Source organism: Lacerta agilis, chromosome 14 (assembly GCF_009819535.1).
Source record: "Lacerta agilis isolate rLacAgi1 chromosome 14, rLacAgi1.pri, whole genome shotgun sequence".
Classification (NCBI taxonomy): domain Eukaryota; kingdom Metazoa; phylum Chordata; class Lepidosauria; order Squamata; family Lacertidae; genus Lacerta; species Lacerta agilis.
Genome location: NC_046325.1, coordinates 29666440 through 29686912, shown reverse-complemented (window position 1 = coordinate 29686912; position 20473 = coordinate 29666440). Strand labels below are relative to the sequence as shown.

Here is a 20473-nt window from a genome sequence, read left to right as displayed (position 1 = left end):
TGATTTGAACCAGCCTTGTGCATCTGCGTATTTAGTGTTATGAGTTTGCAGGTGCCAGACTCCTCTGTGTCCCTGGATCCAGTAAGTGTTAGAATTTAATCAAAGCTTGGAAAGCTAAACTGGGTGCCAGAGCCATTCTAACCCTTGGACCAGCAAGTGTTAAAATATAAACCAGGCTAGTTTCCTGTGATCAGGTAATCATTGCCTGGGTGATGGGTCATTAAGAGTTATGACACCGCAGTCTCCACTGTGCCTCATTCCCAAAAGGAAACACGAACTCTGGGTGAGCACCTAGAATCCCTGGAATCTCGCACTGCTTGGAGATTAAGGTGGCGTGCAACAATATATTGCAACATGCCATTTGATACTGTTAGATTTAGGCAGACTTCCCCAACCTGCTGCCTTCCAGTTGTTTTGGACTACAATTCCCATCATCCCATGCTGACAGGGGCCAAACCTGCGACCCTGTTAGTGTTGTTGGACTCCAACTTCCATCAGCCCCAGATAGCATAGCCAGTGCTTGGGGATGATGGGAGTTATAGTCCAGCCACATCTTCCCCATCCCTGGTTCATAGCTTCAAAGCAAGCTGGACTTGAAGCCATGATTTGAAGCTGGTTTAATATACTGGCTTGCTTCAAAGCCATTGGCCAGAATTTCCAAGTTTGCACGTAGCAGGAAGCTATGGATTAAGTGCTGAATCATAATGTGTTCAGCTTCTTGGGACAATGCAAAGCACTGTATGCAAACACAGCTGCTGCCTTCAAAATGCACCAGCAAGATTCACGATTCAGCTGCCTGTGTTTTTTCTTTAAAAAAATGCCTTTTAAAAACAACGTTGAAAACCCAAATGTTCACTTAAATCTGGAATTCAAAATTTCTCTTCATTTCGGCTCTCATGGGAATAGTTGCCTCCCGCATGGAGAAATTTTAAAAAATATATCTACTGGTTACAAAAGAAAAAAAATAAACAACCAACAAGCCAAATCTTGGGGCTTGCTCGGCTTCACTGCAGAGTCCTGAGCCCCCAGCAAACATCAGGAAGGTGTGGTGGCAGGAGGCTACTTGGCATCAGTGAAAGGTCTCTGAGCTTGACCGGAAGTGGAAGCGTGCTGGTGATGGGCAGCCCTGCCCCGAACAAGTGGAGAAAGAGTTCCTTGGGGAGAGAGAGCTAAGGGGGCACAGCGTGGGCGAGCTCGACCGGGAAGAAGTCCCCTTGGCTGCCTGGCCACAGTGGTGGCTTCCGTGTCCCGTGTCCGCCCATAGAGAGTGGTATTGGTATGTGGGGCTGGTGGGGCCACAGGAAGTGGAACCCTTCTGCTCCCCGGGTCCCAAGTGCTCTATGCACGAGGCAGAAGAAGGCAGGGAGTTGGTGAAGGCTAAAAAGTCTGTGCTTGAGGAGGCCGGGAGGCCGAGGGGCGGCATGCTCTGGGACGAAGGCAGCCTGCTGGTGGGAGGCGGGGAAGGTGAGGTCTGGCCACAGTTGTGGGGGCAGCTCGTTGCAGGGGTGTAGGAAGGCTGGATGGCAAGCTGACTCTGAAGGAGGCTCATCAGATGCTGCAGCTCTCGACTGAGTTGGGAGACTTCCCGGTTCAGGTTGTTGATCTGGGGGAAACCAGAAAAAGAATCAATACCTAGCATTTATATAGAGCACATTGAGAGTGTTATGCCTGCTTATTTATTTGATTTATATCCCACCTTTCTTCCAAGGTGACATACATCGTCCTCATTTTATCCCTACATAAACACTGTGAGGCAAATTACCGGCAAGCTGTGAGAAAGTGACTGGCCCAAGGTCACCCAGTGAGCTTTATGGCTAAGTGGGTATTTGAACCCTGGTCTCGCCACGTCCTAGTCCTGCACACTAACCACTACATCCTCATGACGAGCATGTATGCACTGTGTGATAATGTGCATCAATGCAGGCAGCTTTCTGAGTTGGTCCACACACACAGCAACATAATCCCCATGCTGCCCCTGTCCCACACTATTTGCTTATCTGAAGTTCATTCTGCTGCAATGACTATAATCCATTTGGTGCTGAGAATGCCCTCTACAAGGGCCTGATGCCTCCATGTGTTCACACAGAAGGACATGGCTACTGGCTGTGGGCCTCTTATTTCTGATCCGATCCGTTTCAACGTCTTTGAGGCTTTTATGTAGCCTGCTGGGAAAAGGGGAGGAGCCAGGACATTGGGGCGGGGAGTGTGTGTGTGTGTGTGTGTGTGTGTGTGTGTGTGTGTGTGTAAAAAAGCTCTGCCTGAGATGGGCTCCTATGAAGAATGAGGAGCAGAACACACAGGCAACTTGTTTTGTGGGGTGAGGGTGAGGGGAGAGAGAGGAGAAGAAGAAAGAGAAGGCTGGCTTTGTTGCTATGAAATTGTCACCAACCCAGTGCTAATTTTAAACCCTGACACCCTGAGTCAGAAACGCCAACACCACGGATGCACAGAAAAATCAACCCCCTCATCCCTTTCCTTCCCCCATGGGTGGGGGGTGGGGGCAGAAATAAATGCAGTTGAGCCAAACAAACAAACAAACTAAACTAAACTAACCCGGCATTTGCAGCTAGTGGTGATGTTTTGGCAGCTCTGCATCTCCCCACCCCACCCCGCTTAGTTTTCAGGGTGAAAGAAACATCTGCAAACATCACCTCCTAATCTAGTGTTTCCCCTAGTCCTTGATGTATGAGTGCGTGCTGTGCTTACTTGGTGGCAAGGCAAATGCACTTTGCCCATGCTCAGAGGCATTTTAAACTCAACTTTGTATTTTCTAGGGCACAGCCCTGGCAGGGAAAACTGATGCCAGGACTGTGCCCTAGTGACTCACAAATTAAAGCCCTGCTGCTTCCTACCTCTTGATTCAGCCTTCGGATGTTCTGCTTTACCTCATCAGCTTCTGCAGTTGACACAGGGTTGGCTTGCTCCATTCCTGCAAGGAAATTCAAGGGGTGGGAGGGGGAGATGAGAGGGTTAGAGAAAATACTTGCAGAAATTTGCCTTGTGCCCAGTCCTCCACTTGTATGAGCAAGGGGTCATCACATTGGAGCAAACCCCTAAAATGGGAGGGTGACCTTTTGTAGCCCAAAGGTGGTGGGCGGAGCCAGAGGCAAAAGTGGGCAGAGCAATGAATAGAAATGTTAGCTTTTTGCAACAGGCTAGTTTCTCCACAGCCTCCTCTCTATCCAGGCAGGCAAGAGGCATTATCTAAGGACACATTCCAGCTGGGCAAAAATATTCAAGGAGGGTGCAAAGCAAGGCCACTGAGGAGTGAGGGCCACACAGAGAGGTACTGAGGTCCACATCAGACTCCTGGACCTGAGGATCCCCACTGTCGCCCTAAAACCTAAACTGTGCATATTTCGTTCCAAAATAGTTATTTTTAAATAATGAAGCTTCCGTACTGCTAGAACAAAGGACTACTTCTCACCAAAGTGGTAAGCCTGCATTTGGACTATACCCATGTCAGATATAGATTTTGGGGGTGCATCGGATATTACATATTACAATGTGGGCAGAAGTCATTCATAAATAAGTGGATGTTGCGGAGAAAGATGGGGGGTCATCTAGTCACAAGATGGGGGGAGGGGGTCAAGATCTAGCCATATAGAAATGAAGCCCCCACAGAAGCAGTTAGCTCAGGGGCAGCTAACATGGGGCCTTCCAGATGTCGTTGAACTACAGCTCCCATCATCCTCAGGCACCATGGTCCACAATTGGGGATGATGGGAGTTGGAGTCCAATAACAACCAGAGATTGCCATGTGGGCTTCCCCTCCCCCTGGCTCCTTTTACCCTCCCCACTTTGGCCTGGTAGGAAATCCAGCCACAAAACTGGAGGGACCTTAGACCCAGCCATTCTGCAACATCTCATGGTTCCCAACTCATTCTCTGAGTGAGCTGTCGCATGTTAACTATTTTAAGAGAAATACAATCATGGCGGGTCAACTGAAGAGATGACCAGTCTTAACTTGATGGCTCACTAATGAGCCTTGATGCTCAACAGAGGGCTGAATCTGCTTGCTCAATGGTGTGTGAGGGATTTCTTTAATGAGCATTGAATGGTTGACGGCTAAGAGGCTTCTTGCTCTCTAAGGCAGGTGGAAGGACCCATCTCCTCCGTTGCCATCGCTACCTGACACTGGAGGCTCCTGCGCTGAGCTCTGTGTGGGCTGATCCACATTGAAACTAAAGGTTTGTGTCTCTGATGCGCCACCGTCATCTTCAATTCCATCCACGACTCTAGGGAGGTGAGAGACAGATTAGTTTATGCGGCGGGGTGGAGTCAAAAAGTGGTAAGACAGGGTCAAGCAGTGGTGATAGAATATCGAATTTAGAACCTCCATTTTCAGAGGCAGTATATCCCTCCAAGGAAATAGAGCACTGGATAGAAAACAGACCCCCATGGTCAGCGGCCGGATGGATGAGGAGGAGTGGTGGGAGCCTGACTCCCAAGAAGGGAGGGCCCTGAAGATGACACCTTAGAGCCTGGACTGGAGCCTGGTGGTGGGACACTGAGGAGCAGTTAGCAGAAAGGATAAGCTGGGAGCTGATAGAAGCAGGAGACTTGAGAGATCAAGGGGGGTCAGGAGAAGGAGGGCCTTCTGGGACAAGATTAGAAGCTGAGAGTCCCAGCGTGCATGCAGACAGTCCCAGTCCTGCTGACTCCTCTCCCACTCTGACCCCCTGCTTGAGGAGTGCCAGACAGGCCTGCAGGAGGAGCTCACCCCCTCGATGCACCCTTCATCTGCTTGGGAGCGATCCAGAGAGAGAGACTAGAGGGGAGGAGCATGGCTAGAGCTTAGTTTCAGCAAAGCCTTCGTTAGAACCAAGGACGTTGCTGTGTTGTTGTTTTTCTGCTAATAAAAAGCTAATCACATTCCATGCCTTCTGTGTGTGTGCCTGCCCTGTGGATGACCTGGCTTGCTGACCACTCCCTGGCACCCACCCTACACCCCAGTGCTAGGAAGTTCTTCAACCTAAATCTAAGTTAAATGGAAAGAAGCTAAAGAAAACCACTGCTTCATTCTTGAACATATCCTATTCATTTTATTGAGGCTTTTGCAGGAGAACTTCCCAGTGGATCATACCCCACGAGCCAAATCTGTTTGCCTGCTATGGCCATTCAGGAATGCAGTGAGGACCCTTACCTGGGGCTGAGGTCTGGGGTTCCGTAGTTCATGAGGGAGGGAATGAGGAGCTTGCCAGGTTTCCGGCCATTGCTGCCCTCATCGGAGAGCTGCATCTCCCGGCGACACCGCGGAGAGGGGCTACGGCCTCGGTTGTAGTGGGCTGGGGAGCGACAATTTCGCCGAAGGGCAGAGAACTGGCGCAAGTCATCTCCTAGCAGGCTGCTGAAGGAGCCGCGCCTCACGGGGCTGTTGAGGTTGGGCAAGAGGAGTTTGCGGCGGGTGATGGTGGCTGGCGAGGGCTGGAAGAAGTCCTCAGAGTCTTCGCCATACTCCTGGATGGAGGGCAGGGGCTTCTCGGGGGCAGCACCACTTTCGAGGTGAGGCTAAACAAGAGGGGAGGAAGGAAGGAAGAAGATTCAGAAGATGGAAAGGCAGCTTTTTTATAGGTGAGGCTAAGAGGCTTAAATCACATTTAATAAACCTAGATGTGCGACCATCTGATCATTGTTTAGGTGGAGGGTATCAATTTGTCATGCAAATAAGCATTTCAATCTAGTTCATATTTGCACTGCAAGCCAGGGTAAAAATGCTCTTAGCCCTCAGGCCTTCAGGTGTAGGGAAAATAATTTAGGAGAGTGCAAGCAACTTATGAACAAAGTTAAGATATTTATTTATTTATTTATTTATTTATTTATTTATGCATGCCATGCCATGCCTTGCTTCCTGAGATCTCATCCACCCAGCCAAATTCATGTTGGCTGTAGTCAATGCAGTTTTTCCCACACCTGTACCCTTCTGTTCCTGCAGCAAAAAAAAAAGTTTACCTGGGATAAACGTGGGGACCTGGAGAATCGGAGAAGTCCCTAGAAAGGAAAACAGCAACAACAACACAATCAAACAATAAAGACTGGGTAGCTCTTTCAGAGTCTATCAGGGTTGTTGCCTCAAAGCTGACCATTCTTGGTTGCCAGACTGACGACCACCCAACCAAAAGCTGAAGAGACAGATGCCATTTCACCTTGGTTCTGGCCCCTCTAGGAAGCCTCTCCTGCACCATCTTGGCACAAACTGACAACCATCCATTGTTTTTAGCAGGAGCTAGAGCACACTCCTCTCCTGTGGGTGCCAGCAACTGGTATTTGCTGTGCCCATAGTCCCTGGAGACAGGGCACAACCTCCAGCCATCATGGCAAGTAGCTATTTGACAGACTTGGGCAGAATGAAGCTTGCGATGGAAGGCTCTGCCTCCCTCCTTATGTGTGCCCATTACAACATATGCAGAGAACCCCCGTGCTCTACTGAATACACACAAGGTGGATTAGAGTCCACCTCTCCTCTTATTCCCATGCTCATTCATTCTACCCGTCTTCATTCTATCTATATTTTCCTCTTCTGCTCATGACGTGCCCTTTCTGTCTGTTTGCACTCCACCACCCACACCATTCTAGGGATGGACAAACTTCTATGTGCTACAGCAAAGTGTCAGGAGGGCAGGCAGGGATAGGGGGAGAAAGTTCAGGGTAAGGGGGGCATTGTGATGACAGATGGGTGCAATGAGGTGTGGCGGTGGGCGAGGGAGGGCAGGATTGTATCAGGAGGCGGGGTGGGCACACGACCTTTCACCTCTAGGTCACTGGTTCGAATGTAGCCCAAAGCATGTTACCATCCGACGGCTGTTGGAGAGCCTACGGGCGTTTACTGGCTGGTCACGGTCTTGGTCCTAGTGGACAAAAACTACCATCACAATCAGCAGGGTGGGTAGGTGGGTAAGTTCAGCTGAGGGGAAACTGTAGACAGAGGAGGACACAAACAGGAGGAGAAATGCAGCAGGGAGGAATTGACCTGCTGCATTGAACCAAGGGAGAGGATGGGGGTAAAACTGGAATGAGTTGGCTCTGCCTGTTGTTGGTTCTGCTTGCAATGGGTACAATGGGCACCAGCCGCTGTTGCCTCTAGGCGTATTTTCTCTTGCTTGAAAACACCTTATGGGGGATGCTACATTCTGTTCTTAGTTACAGCAATGTCCATATACGACAAGAGTTGAAACACTGCTTCCCAGGAGGTGTGAAGTCTAACAGCAGAGGAAACGGAAAGTAAGGGGAGGCAATGTGGCCTCGGCCTAAAATGAATTATTGAGTGATGCAGTCAGCAGTTGTTCATGTTTAACAGCTCTTAAAAATAAACCTCCATTGGGCTTGCGGCTTAGTAAACAGGTGGGCAAGTGGGATCAGAGCCATGGTACAGAGGGGAGGGTGGTCAACCTATTCTTCAGCACTGTTTACTTATTTAAATCCTCTCCACCCTCTCACTGAAGATATTATTAACCATGGGGAAGAGGGGGAGCGAGAGACAGGAACTTGTACTGCACCTGCCTCCCCCCCCCCACACACACACTGCTTGTAGCTAACAGCAACGTTGGAGTGATGAGTGGTTTCCATTTGGGAACAGTGGAAAAGAGGGGTTTAATTCTATGGGATGTTAGCATCCAAATTGCATATTAAAGGGTTAATTGTAAGAGCTGTAGAACTCTATGACAACATACGCTCTGTGGCAGTTATGGCAGTTGGTTCAGTTATGGCAGTTAGTTGAACAGTCTTAACAGAGCAGCATCTTTGTTGTGCTGCTGTCTGCTTCTGAGTCTGTAAACGTTAGCTAGTCTGTAACAGTTTAATCTATGTAGGATGTTTTAGCTACTTAAGAAACACCCACCTGCATTGTACATTTGATCTGCAACTGCAAAGCACACTAAGTTATACAGCATGTTCTTTTAAACTTTAAAAGGGAGCGTCTTGCATAATTTTTATAGGAGGGAAAGAAAGAGAACAAATTAAAGGGTCTAACCACCCAGGGCTGTCTTCCACACACTCTGCAAATGGGAACTAGAGTCTAATTCCCACAAATGCCCCTGCCCAGCTGCCCAGCCCTGGTCCAAATCAGTTTATATATGCATATATTGAGAGAGCTATTTTTCAGGCAAAGAAAAGATGTCTGCTTTGGCCCTCAGGCAGAAGAGAAGGAAGCTGTGGCCGGGACTTAAATGGCAACTTCAAATCATGTGTACCAGGACTCATAGTGTTGCATTACAATAGGTCTTTCAAGTTTTAGACTGCTGGTGGTGGGCTTCAGTTAGTGACCAATATTTGGTGGTGGTGGGGAAGCTCCCAAGGTCTGTCTAAGACATTTTGTTGCCTGAGGCAAGGGACCCCACCTTCACATATATGTATGATTTTTCTCATTCCAACTTATAAGAAAAAACTAAAAGCTGTGAAGCCTAGGGTCAGAACAGTGAAAAGGTGGACAGAGGAGGCAAAGCTTAAGCTTCAGGCCTGCTTTGATTGCACTGATTGGAACATTTTTGAAATGGCCTCAAACAACCTGGATGAATTTACGGACACTGTGACATCATATATTAGCTTTTGTGAAGACTTATGCGTGCCTACTAAAACCTTGCGCATATACAATAATAATAAACCGTGGTTTACAGGAAAACTCAAGCAACTCCGATATGCTAAAGAGGAGGCACATAAGAAAGGAGATAGAATTTTGTACAACCAAGCTAGGAATGCACTGGCCAAGGAGATCAAAGTGGCAAAACGAACTTATGGTGAAAAACTGCAGATTCAATTCTCAAATAGTGACTCGGCTACTCTTTGGAAGAATTTACAGAATATTACTGGATATAAGAGAACATCTTCTTCTGCTCCGGAGAGTCAAAAATTGGCAAATGACCTGAATCAGTTTTATAGCAGGTTCGAAAGTCAAGCATTGCCAACTAGTGTCATTCAGTTGGCGCCAGAGGCATCAATAAGCAACTCAACATGTTCTGAAACCACCCCACTGGTAATCTGGGAAAAAGATGTACTGAGCCTTTTACAGAAACAGAAGACCAGAAAAGCTCCAGGCGCAGACGGTGTGACTCCTCTTTGCTTGAAAGTGTGTGCAGCACAATTGGCTCCGATCCTCACACAGATATTTAATCGTTCTTTGGAGTTGTGTAGAGTCCCTTCATGCTTTAAACATTCTGTCATCATTCCTGTACCTAAGAAGCCTTCCATCAGTGTGATGAACGATTATAGACCAGTTGCTTTAACATCTGTGGTAATGAAAGTATTTGAGAGACTAGTGCTGGCCTACTTGAAAGACGTTACTGATCCCTTGCTGGATCCTCTGCAATTTGCTTATCGAGCTAATAGGTCAGTAGATGATACAATCAACATGGCATTGCACTACATCCTGCAACACCTGGATTCCTTGCGGACCTATGTACGAGTTCTGTTTGTGGACTTTAGCTCAGCTTTTAATACTATTGTACCATCTAAATTGTTTTCTAAATTAATTCATCTCAATTTACCTGCCCCTGTTTGCCGATGGATATACAGCTTTTTAACGGACAGGAGGCAGCAGGTGAGGTTGGGGAAAATTATATCGAGCAACAATACCATCAATATCGGTGCTCCCCAGGGGTGTGTCCTTTCCCCACTTCTTTTCTCTCTATACACAAATGAATGTACCTCAACTGATCCATCGGTTAAGATCTTGAAATTTGCTGATGACACAACAGTTATTGGGCTTATCCAGGAGGACGATGAATCTGTGTATAGGCGGGAAGTAGACCATCTTGTTTCGTGGTGCACCGAAAATAATTTGGTACTAAATATCCAAAAGACAGTAGAAATGGTAATTGATTTCAGAAGGCACTCTTCTGTTCTGCCACCACTTTCCATTCTTGGTAACATGGTTGTAATAGTAGAGTCCTTTAAGTTCCTGGGCTCCATAATTTCTTATAACTTAAATTGGTCAAGCAACATCAATAGTATTATTAAAAAGGTCCACCAGAGGCTGTATTTCCTGCGTCAACTAAGGAAATTTAAATTGTCCCAGGAAGTGTTGATTCAATTCTACAGAGGCATCATTGAAACTGTTCTCTGTAATTCTATAACAGCTTGGTACGGTACAGCCTCTAAGAGAGACAAGAAAAAGCTCCAACGAGCTGTAAGAATTGCAGAAAGGGTAATTGGTGTTAGCTTGCCTTCAATAGAGACAATTTATGCTACCCGAGTAAGGAAGAGAGCAGAGAGAATTGTAGCAGATCCTTTACATCCCGGTCATCATCTGCTTGATTTACTTCCATCTGGACGTCGCTACAGGACTTCATATACAAAATCGGCCAGGCACAAGAATAGTTTTTTCCCTTGTGCCATTAAATTGTTAAACTCGTAGTTGTATAGCTTAAGGGGAGGTAAAATATGGGTGGGGTTTCTTTGCTTCTTTGTATTGTGAGAGGAACAGTGTCTGTATGTTTACATTCCAATGTAGCCGAAACAAATTCCAAGTATGTTGGAAAATGTACTTGGCCAATAATAAATTATTCCTATTCCTATATAGAGGTCAACTGGGCTGGCAGATGAAGCATACTTCTACACTGAGGGCAGAAGGTTGGCAGGCAGGGATTCATGGCTAGCCATGTGTATAGTTTTGGCCTTCAACCCCTCACTGAAGCTCCAACTGCCTCCAATATCTACTGCCTGAGGTAGCGGTCATATTCTGTCTCATGGCTCCACTGTCCTCACTCTCCTTTCTCAACCTCACTGCCAATACAACACATCCAAGATATCACTGTTCCATATAGGACTCTTGAGCTTTGGTGACACCTCAGGAGAAGCACATTTGGGAGAGGCCAGGGATGGGGAATCTTATATCAAGATATCAATATAAGAGATATCGAGAGCAGAAAAGATATTGTTTCATCCATTAAAATTGAAGGCAGTTTTTGAAAATCCTCAACCTGTTTTTGTTTTTTTTAATGTGTGGGGAGAAAGCTTGGCAAAAATAACTGCTGCTATTTTCTGCAAGCTTGATAACAAGGAGTCAGCAGAAGGAACGATCCAACTTGTCGAACCTCCCTGCATTTAAGAAGAGGCAAAAGTCTTCTTAACACCCAAGGGTGGGGTGGGTATGCCACTGGGGGAGGAAGAGGAGTGCAGGGGGAGCGCAAGCCATCACGACTGCCCCCCACATGCTGGGCCCCCAGGATGGTGCGCCACAACCCCAGGACGCATGTCAGCCCTGCCCCCACCTGCTCTCCGCCCCTCTCCCCGATGCCAGAGCATGAAGCTCCGTCACTGGGGTGTGCACCGCATTTTTGCAAGCACTTTCCCCATTAAAGGACACACTTTGGTACATTTTTTCACCAATGTGCATTTGTGTGTGCACTTTTCATTAACAGGCCCATTTTTCTGTGCGTTATTTGGCTGGAGGACTGCAGCGCAAACTTTAGGCAAGTGCAATTTCAGAGGAGTGTGCATATTAATTCATGCAGGGTGAAATAATACAAACTGAAATGAATTTATATTGCACCCCTCATGCTGGCTTTATGCTACCTCTGGGATCAGAGGCGCCATGCCTCCAAATGCCAGTTGCTAGGGAACAAGGGCAGGAGACAACTATGGTGCTCTTGCCCTGCTTGTCCTAGAGGCATCTGATTGGCCACTGTGGGAAATGGGATGCAGGACTGGCTAGGCATTTGCTTTGATCCACCAGGGCTCTTGTTCTCTTCTGCAGTGTTCAATGAGCATGATTGAATGACTGGACCATTCTCCTTCTGCAAAGGAGTCTTTTCAGACCTCAGCATGCCATACTTTAAATGTGTCCTGCAAATAACTGAGTTTTGAGCTCTGTTCTAGCGGCATGAGGTGCTCCAATGAGAGGGACAGTTAGATTTGGCTTTGGGCTGTGTGCAATAAACCTTGCAGGTAAAATTCTACCACCTGCTTCAGTTGTGCATATATTGGCATGTATTTGATGAGTTTGCAGCATTTATTCTGCTTCTATTATGGCTAAGCACGTAGCTCTTCAGGGCTCTGAAGTCCCACCTCTTCCCCCCCTCCCAGTTTCTGAGATTTTACCATTGCTCACACACTTTTAAGCTTCTCTTTGCAGTGACAACAGGCTGAAATTTGCCATTTGAAAAGAAGCAGGCTATTGTTCATAGAACGTTGATTTCTGTGTCTATATACGAATTCATGTGCTTAAATAGAATCACTGAATACATCAGCCCCACTTGGGGAAAGCCTTGTTTGGGGTTGCTATCACTGTATAGGTTGCTAATTGCGTAACCTAGACTTATGAAGCCAGCCAGTGCCAACCTGTGGCATTTTGCTGCCCAAAAGAAGGACTCACAAACACACACACTGTTGCAGCTAACACTTTAAAACAGGCCTGGGTAATCTGCGGCCCTCCAGATGTTGTTTGATTAAAAACCCCATCACCACTGACCATTGGCCTTGCTGGCTGGGGCTGATTAGAGCTGGAGTTCAAGAATATCTGAGGAGACACAGGTTGACCATCCCTGCTTTAAAAAATCTTGCTGCACCATTCAAACCCCAATTCCTGCTTTTGTCGCCCACCACCACAGTGCCTTATAGAATCATAGAATGGTAGAGTTGGAAGGTACCACAAGGGTCATCTAGTCCAACCCCCTGCAACGCAGGTGGAACATTGTGTGATGCCAAATGCAGGGCTTGAACCCATGACCCTGAAATTAAGAGTCTCACGGTCTACTGACTGAATGATGAAGACTACTTCCCCTTCCTTCCCCTTCCTTCCTTGCATGGTAGTGCTGGCCTGCCGCCAGTCATGTATGGTGGCCCGCTAGGGTCATTGTTAACCTCCTGAACCCTTTGCCTGCCTGGGCCAGCAGCCATGTTGAGGACCTAGCAAGGTATGATGCAAGGCTGCATTCAAGTGGGGATGGGAGAGAGGGGCAGTCAAGCTGTGTAGGCCCTGCCATAACCCCTTCTCCACCTGAACATCCGTAAATAAGAGTTACCCAGGGAGACAGCCCCACAAATGCCTCCGGCACTCTCCCCTCTGAAGAAACACACACCCAGAAGAGACATTTTTTTTCGTTTTGCAGAAATGAGGATGCCATTGTCTGTGCTGTGTATAGCATTTCAGAAACGTGCAAGATACGTTTGACGAGAGGCAACAGCGGCGCAAAAGGCATGAGTGTGCAGAGATTCTGGGAACAGATGCTTAAAACAGTTGCCTGTCTCTATCTGAAAAGCCACAGCTCAATGGTTGAGCACCTGCATTGCTCAGTTCCCACATTTGATCTGTGGCTCCTCCAGGTAGGTCTGGTGGAGAACCCTGTCTGAAACCCTGCAGAGTTGCTGCCAGTCAGTGTAGACAACACTGAGCTCAATGGATTGTCGGTCTGGCTTAGTATAAGGCAGTTTCCTATGTTCCTATGAAGGCTATCTGGATCTGGGGAACAGGTGGGGGAAATAGGTCAGACTGGATTGGGACCACATCGTTTGCCCTTGACTGCTGTTTCTTTCACAGATTGACAGCACACACACTCCTATTGCATGATGGCAGGGGCTAGGGCAGATTTAACCCTTTGCTTCCTGCTGTGCTCTTAATCCAGATGGGGCCTCCTTCCCAGGCTGGCAATTTTTTTTAAAGAGCTTTTCATCCAGGACAAGCCACATGATAAATGTGGTTCTAGTCCCTAGTCTCTCTCTCTCTCTCTCTCTCTCTCTCTCCCTCTGCCTGCTCAGGGAAAGCAGCAAGATGCAAATGGCGAAAGGGTGCCGATGGAGTCAGAAGCACTGGAAACGGATTCTCATGGTCTGGGAGCGATGATGGATGATGGTAGATGTGGTGTCTTTAGCAGGGGATGTGAATGATTCCTGGGGAAGGGGAAGGGTCTGGTCTTGGTGGGAACTGGCCCTGTGTGGTCAAATGGCTAGAAGTACAGGTAGAAAGGGGGCAGGATAGGTGGGGATCAGGGTCACCTGCAGCACACAAATACCCCTACCTCAATCTCGCTGCCCTCCCGCAAGTTGAAGGTGAGGTCCTGGTGGATATCAGCCATGAATTTGGCAGAATATTCGGGGTACAGCTCCAGCACCTCAAAGAGCCCGCGCAGGCTGATGTACTGGAGGTCGCAGTAGGTCAGCGCCTTGACGTCTGCATTGGTCTTGATTACTTGGTCTTTATTGGGCAGGTCAGCCCCAATGAGGTCCCCTTTACCTAAGGAAGACGAGTCAGGATTTTGGGAGCGCCTGAATGGATTAGAAGCAGGGAGACCACTCATGTGTCCCCCCATTCCCCCCATCTTCTGATGGAGGGGCTCGAACTGGGAGTCCCATGAGCTGGGGTTGAGGCTGGGACTAGCCTAGTGAGCTGTGCATGCTTTCAGGTCTCGGAGCCTTTTCTAGGCTCACAAGGGGTGTCCATCACCAGTCAGCATCATGTTTCTGGACTGGACAACAGGGACCTGGATTTCCCTGTCATCAAATCAAGAGCTGTTGCCTGCTGGGCTTTAGCCCTCAGCTGCCCAGCTCTTTATGTCAATGGTGTATTCCAGAGCAGGATTAATATAGAGCAGGGAATTTGTGGACCTCCAGGTATTGTTTGTCTCCAACTCTCCATCAGCCCTGGCCAGCACTGCTAATGGTCAGGAATGGAATAATTTGACAGTTTTGGTTTGTCTCGGGGCAGATCCATGCTATACACTTAAAGCACATTTAATGCATGTGGCCTCCCCCAAAGAATCATGGGAGCCGTAGTTTGCTGGGAATTGCATCTCTTTGAGGGTGAAACTACACTTCCCATGATTCTTTGGGAGAAGCCATGCACTTTAAATATCTGTTAATGTACAGTGGTACCTTGGTTTACGAACTTAATCCGTTCCGGAGGTCTATTCTTAAACCGAAACCGTTCTTAAACCGAGGCATGCTTTCCCTAATGAGGCCTCCTGCCGCCAGTGCCCATCCACCGTTCAGATTCTGTTCTTAGACCGAGGTAAAGTTCGCAAACCGGGACACTACTTCCGGTTTTGCGGAGTTCATAAACCAAATCGTTTGTAAACAGGACTGTTCTTAAACCGAAGTACCACTGTACTTCCTGGTGTGGATCTGCCCTCAGTTTCTCAGTTTTCATATCTTAAATTCAGTTTTCCACATTTCCTCAGCAATTTGCAGATTTAACAGAAATCCTCAAGAAAATCAGTCAGCATTTTAGTGCAAATTTCTTATAATAAATGTATTTTTGTATGCAGTTTTGTCTAATGCACACATTCTTGCCAGCAAGTTCCTCTAACATAATGAATTTTTGCAGTTAGTTTAACCAGTATATGCATTTCTGTGCACATTTACCCCTAACATACACATTGTTTTACAAACTGCTTGACCAAAGAACTGTGTCGCAAAATTTGGAGAAGTGCAGATTTCATGTATTAGTTTGAGAAGCACAGATCAGATAGTTTTTCATTAAAATGCAAACAAAACTGAATTTTGCCCTAGCCCCGACACAGAGCCTACTTGTGGCCCCAGCCTGGCCCTAATACAGAAACCACCCCCACATCCCCAAAGAGACACAGATTGTACTGTGCAGCTCTCCCAGAGTCTTACCTAAAATGGCCAGTACAATGTTGTCCTTGAGGACTTCAAGGGAGCCTGAGCAGACAAAGTAATTTGCTTGCAGGGCGTCTCCCTGGCGGAGGAGATATTCCCCAGGGGCACAGAAGGATGTCTTGATGTGCAGGGAAAGGGCACGCAGGCAGCCGCGGCTGGCACTCTCAAAGAGCGGCAGCTGCAAAATGTCCTTGTTCAAGTGCATGGCAATGTCCGCTCGTAGTTCATCCGGGAAGTCCCGCAGGAGCTGAAGGGAAAGGAGGAGCAGGGAGCATCAGCATGGGGTTTGGTGCAACTGGAGTCCACTATGTCGCCAAAACCCACAAATGGGCTAGGGTGTGACCCCCAGGCTCCTCTCATAGCCTGTTCCATTTTATCCTCCTAAGACCGTGTCCAGATGACCTGTTCCATTGAGCATCCTTCCTGATTTGTATTCACAAAGTTTGCAGAAAATTTAGACAAGATTGGCTAATTATCCATTCTGTTTTGTTTGTGGGGAGGTTAGACAACTTCATCTCAAATATTCCTTATCTCACACTTTCCTAGTATATTTCCCCATCACTTTCCTTACTGCAAAAAGTCAGATTTTTTTGGGGGGGGGGAATCTCCCAAATCATCGTGACCCTTAGAAGGGGGTTAATAGTATTCAGTCCTATGAACATCTGGTCAGAAGTCAGTTTCATTCAGTTCAGTTGTGCTTATTCTATAGTAAGGGGGCATAGGAATCCAGTCTAAAACTGACAGAGAGCAAGCCGCCCTTACCTCATTGGCATCAATGCCGTTGTTGACAGACCATGTGGTCTGAAAGTACTCCAGCATGCGCTGCTTGAGCTGCTGGGGCAGGCGGTGGACGCGGATGAAGTCCTTGAGATCCTTCATGCGGGTATGATAGAGGGAGCGCCTCGAGTACATGCGCTGGATGATAGCTGTCACATTGCCAAAGACCACTGCATGCATCAAAGCTGGGGCAGAGAGGAGAAAAGGGGCGTGAGAGAAGAAGAGCCCTCTTAGGCCTATCTAGATTGGCATCCTATTCCCAACAGATGGAACACAAGCCAGTGTGGAGTAGTGGTTAGGGTGCTGGACAAGGACTAATTATTATTATTATTATTATTATTATTATTATTATTATTTTATTCATACCCCACCCAGCTGACTGGGTTGCCTCAGCGACTCTGGGCGGCTTCCAACATAAAATAAAAACATAATACCGCATTGGCCCGAATAAAAGCTGCACCTGAATATAACCTGCACCTTTACAATTCAAGACGAAAAAACAAAAAAGACAATACCAGAATATAAGCCGCGCCCTTCAAATTCTGCAGGCACTCACACTTTACCATACATCTGTTTCAGCAGCAATATCGTAAAAGCCAATTTTTGTAAGGTTGCGAAATTAAGCCGCACTTTAACTTTTCACAGTCAGAATTTTGAAAAAAAAAAAAAGTGAGGCTTACATTCAGGCCAATACGGTAAAACATTAAACATTAAAAACTTCCCTATTTGGAGCTGCCTTCAGATGTCTTTAGAAAGTCATATAATTGTTTATCTCTTTGACATCTAATGTGAGGGCGTTCCACAGGGCAGGTGCCACTACCGAGAAGGCCCTCTGCCTCGTTCCCTGAAACCTCACTTCTCGCAGTGAGGGAACTACCAAAAGACTATCAGAGCTGGACATCAGTATCCAGGCTGAACGACGGGTGGAGACACTCCTTCAGGTATATAAGGCCAAGGCCGTTTATGGCTTTAAAAGTTAGCAACAACACTTTGAATTGTGCTCAGAAACTTGAGAGATGAGGGTTCAAATCCCAGCTCAGCCATGATGCTCACTGGTGACTTTGGGCAAGTCACTGTCTCTCAGCCTAACCTACCTAACAGGGTTGTTGTGGGGATAAAACAGAGATGGTGATAAGTCTGTATGCCATTTTGAGTTCTCCAGAGAAAAAGGCAGGATATAAATGTAAACTAAACTAAACTAATCTAAACTATATATATATATTTTAAAGCAGGGCATGAAAGCAGCAGTTTTTCCTCTGTTGCTTATCCAGGAATGGCTAGTATTCCAAAGTAGACTGCTTCTGAGCCTGGAGGTTTTATCACTGCTAATAAAGCTGAGATGGGCCAATTCTTTCTGAGCCTGGGATTCCCCCTCCCCAGACTGCCCTATGAGAGCATTATGATAAATTTAGAAACAAAAATTTTAAATTAGACAAAAGTAATAAACCATCCACCCCCTCTATTTTTCACTCTTCCTGCTTTACTCTCAAAGGAGAGTCATCTCCTCTCCTCCTGTTTAGGATATCTAAAATATTTGTGCCTTTGATGTGACCTGAACATGCATTAATCCAGTCTATGGGACCATAACGAAAGTCACTTTATGACTACAGCGCTTCCTTCTGGGGATGCCTCTCCATCTGCTTATCTTTAGGAGGGGCAAAGCACTCTGCACCAAACGCATGCCCTACTTTTAGCATGTGAAAAAATCCTGCCTAGTAGTCCCCCATCTCAACCTTGTCTTTCAAGACTTCGCTAGGCTCTGCCCACATTTGCGAATGATAAGGACTAGAAATTTGCTTTCTGGTAAAATGGAAACCAAGTTTCTCTGAATGCTAGAAACCAAAACCCTATGCTTATTTTTTCCACGGTGCGCTTGTTGTTACGAGAGATATGTAGCCCTGCCTGTGATGGACTTACCGCCAATGAGCATGGTGCAGATGGAGAAGATTTTCTCGGCGTCCGTGTTGGCACAGACGTTGCCAAAGCCCACGCTGGTCAGGCTGCTGAGGGTGAAGTAAAGGGAAGCTATGTAGGCACTGCGGATGGAGGGTCCTCCCACAGAGCTGTTGATGTATGGGGCCTCGATCCGCTTGCCCAGTTCGTGGAGCCAGCCTGCAGGGCACAGGGAAGGGTTAATCCTGCTGCAGCAGGTCAGACTGCATCCCGCTATCAGAGAAAGGAGCAGATGATGCAGATACCAGGGCCAGTTTCTCAGAAAATGCTCCCACAAAAGGGGAATCCCAGAAGCCAGCATTGCCCTCACCGGTCTGCCAAAACAGGGAATATGTGGCCCTCCATGTTTTGCTGGACTCCAACTCCCATCAGACCCAGTCAGTATAGCCAGTGGTCAGGGATGATGGCAGTTGGAGTCCAACAAAATATGGAGGGCCATAGGTTCCATTCCCCCAGCTTACGCATTCATGTTTGAAAATGTAAATATTTGCTTAAAAGTTAGGAAACTGCTCCAGAGATTTGGGGAGGAGGTGGTGTTGGTGATGTTACAGGCACTAGCCCTTCTGTCCCTTCCAGCATCCACTTTCTGCTGGGTCAAACTGAACCATGCTGTAAACATGCAGAATTATGTTATTTTCTTCTTCTTCAAAACTTGCCCAAGGAATAGAAAAGAAAGTGTGTTTGTTTAAGCCCTCTTGCTCAGTGCCCACTCCCTTCCCAGGATGCACAGCAGCCTTGTTATGGGTTCCCACAAGGAGACGCGTGTAGCTCCGTTCAGAGCCACACACCCGGGGTTTCCATGAGGAGGGCTGCCCAGTCGTTCCTTAAGCTCACCAATGTCCCAGGTCACTGGGTCGTTGCTCTCCTGCCGACCGATGACATACCAGATGCAAGCCATCCAATGGGCCAGGAGGGCGAACATGGACATGAGCAAAGTCAGGACCATAGCACTGTACTGAGAATAGCGGTCCAACTTTTGGAGGAGACGGAGCAGGCGCAGGAGGCGCACTGTCTTCAGCAGGTGCACCAGATAGGTCTGGGGAAGGAGAAGGGAGAAAAATAAATCAGAGTGGGTCATGGATATTACATGCTCCCTGGTTGGCATTGACTTGTGACAAGGTCTTCTCAGTGGTGGCTCCCTGTTTGCAGAATGCTCTCCCTGGTGAGGTGTGTCTCCTTCCCTCACTATTAACTTTCAGGAGGAATTAAAAAACTTCCCTGTTTACCCAGGCATTTGATGACTGAAAGATACTGTCCATGACATCCTTGAAATAATTAGTTTGAGATGGTTTTATGTGCTTTTAGATGTATTTAATTGTTCAAAATATATTTTATTTTTAATTCTATTGTTTGACCACTGCTATGTTTGCCACACAGGCATCCTTTGGGAGCAAGGGTGGGATATAAACTTAGCTACTAACTAAATAAAACCTGGCTTTTTGTCTGTTAGACTATTAAGCAAGAGTGGACTTATCCAATGGAGTAGTCCACAACTGGAAGGAACCTGGATTTGTATACAAGGAGCAAATTTGATCTTTCCTGCTGATTATACCAGGTGCTCCCTTTTGTGTTTGTCTTTGCCTTCTAATTCGTTTATTCTATTAGGCCAACTAAGTACTGACAGGGCATGCACTCAGCTTCACAGGAATGTTTCCTTTTCCTTTTCGTTTTTAAATCCCATCCAAGAAGTGTGCAAATGCACACACTCAGGCAACTGCAAAATTTCAGCATGCAATTTTTAACATGCAGTTTTCTGGGTGGGTGTTGCAAATCTGAGGGATTGAAAGGAATATATATATATATATATATAAAGCCACACTCCGTTTAGGAGTGCACCACAAATAATTACGAGCATGGCTGGGGGCGGGGGGAGGGGGACCCGAGAGCATTGAGGAAGCAGTGGGTGTGGAAAGGGGAGTAGCAGAAAGTGACGATTGATCCACCCGCCTAAAAACACCAAAACAACTCATCTGTGACCCTGAGTGGAACCCAATTTTCCACTATTTATCAGATTGTTCCTGCATTGGGCAATTCTTGTGTGGGCAAGTGTGGGTAACAGTGTTAGACTAGAACTGCAAAGACCTAGGTTCAAATCTCATCTCAGGGCTTAATTGTACTTCATAGTAACAACATGGTTAGAGTTTTCTTTTTTCTTTTTAACAGATAGATAGATGATAGATAGATTATGGTTACC

The 20473-nt window shown here is 47.0% G+C and overlaps 1 protein-coding gene across 1 annotated transcript in view; it reads right to left on the bottom strand.

Annotated features, from left to right (window-relative positions):
• Nucleotides 1-1045: 1045 nt before the first annotated feature.
• Nucleotides 1046-20473, bottom strand: part of KCNH4 (potassium voltage-gated channel subfamily H member 4) — a 50680-nt gene continuing 31252 nt past the window's right edge. Inside the window, exons 7-16 of the mRNA XM_033169903.1 lie at nucleotides 19114-19315; nucleotides 18244-18438; nucleotides 16312-16511; nucleotides 15547-15796; nucleotides 13950-14164; nucleotides 5953-5991; nucleotides 5147-5511; nucleotides 4132-4238; nucleotides 2853-2929; nucleotides 1046-1603 (exon numbers count right to left, since the gene is read on the bottom strand). Of these exons, the coding sequence (XP_033025794.1) occupies nucleotides 1070-1603; nucleotides 2853-2929; nucleotides 4132-4238; nucleotides 5147-5511; nucleotides 5953-5991; nucleotides 13950-14164; nucleotides 15547-15796; nucleotides 16312-16511; nucleotides 18244-18438; nucleotides 19114-19315 (2184 nt within the window). The 3' untranslated portion in view covers nucleotides 1046-1069. The remainder of the gene's footprint in view (nucleotides 1604-2852; nucleotides 2930-4131; nucleotides 4239-5146; nucleotides 5512-5952; nucleotides 5992-13949; nucleotides 14165-15546; nucleotides 15797-16311; nucleotides 16512-18243; nucleotides 18439-19113; nucleotides 19316-20473) is intronic.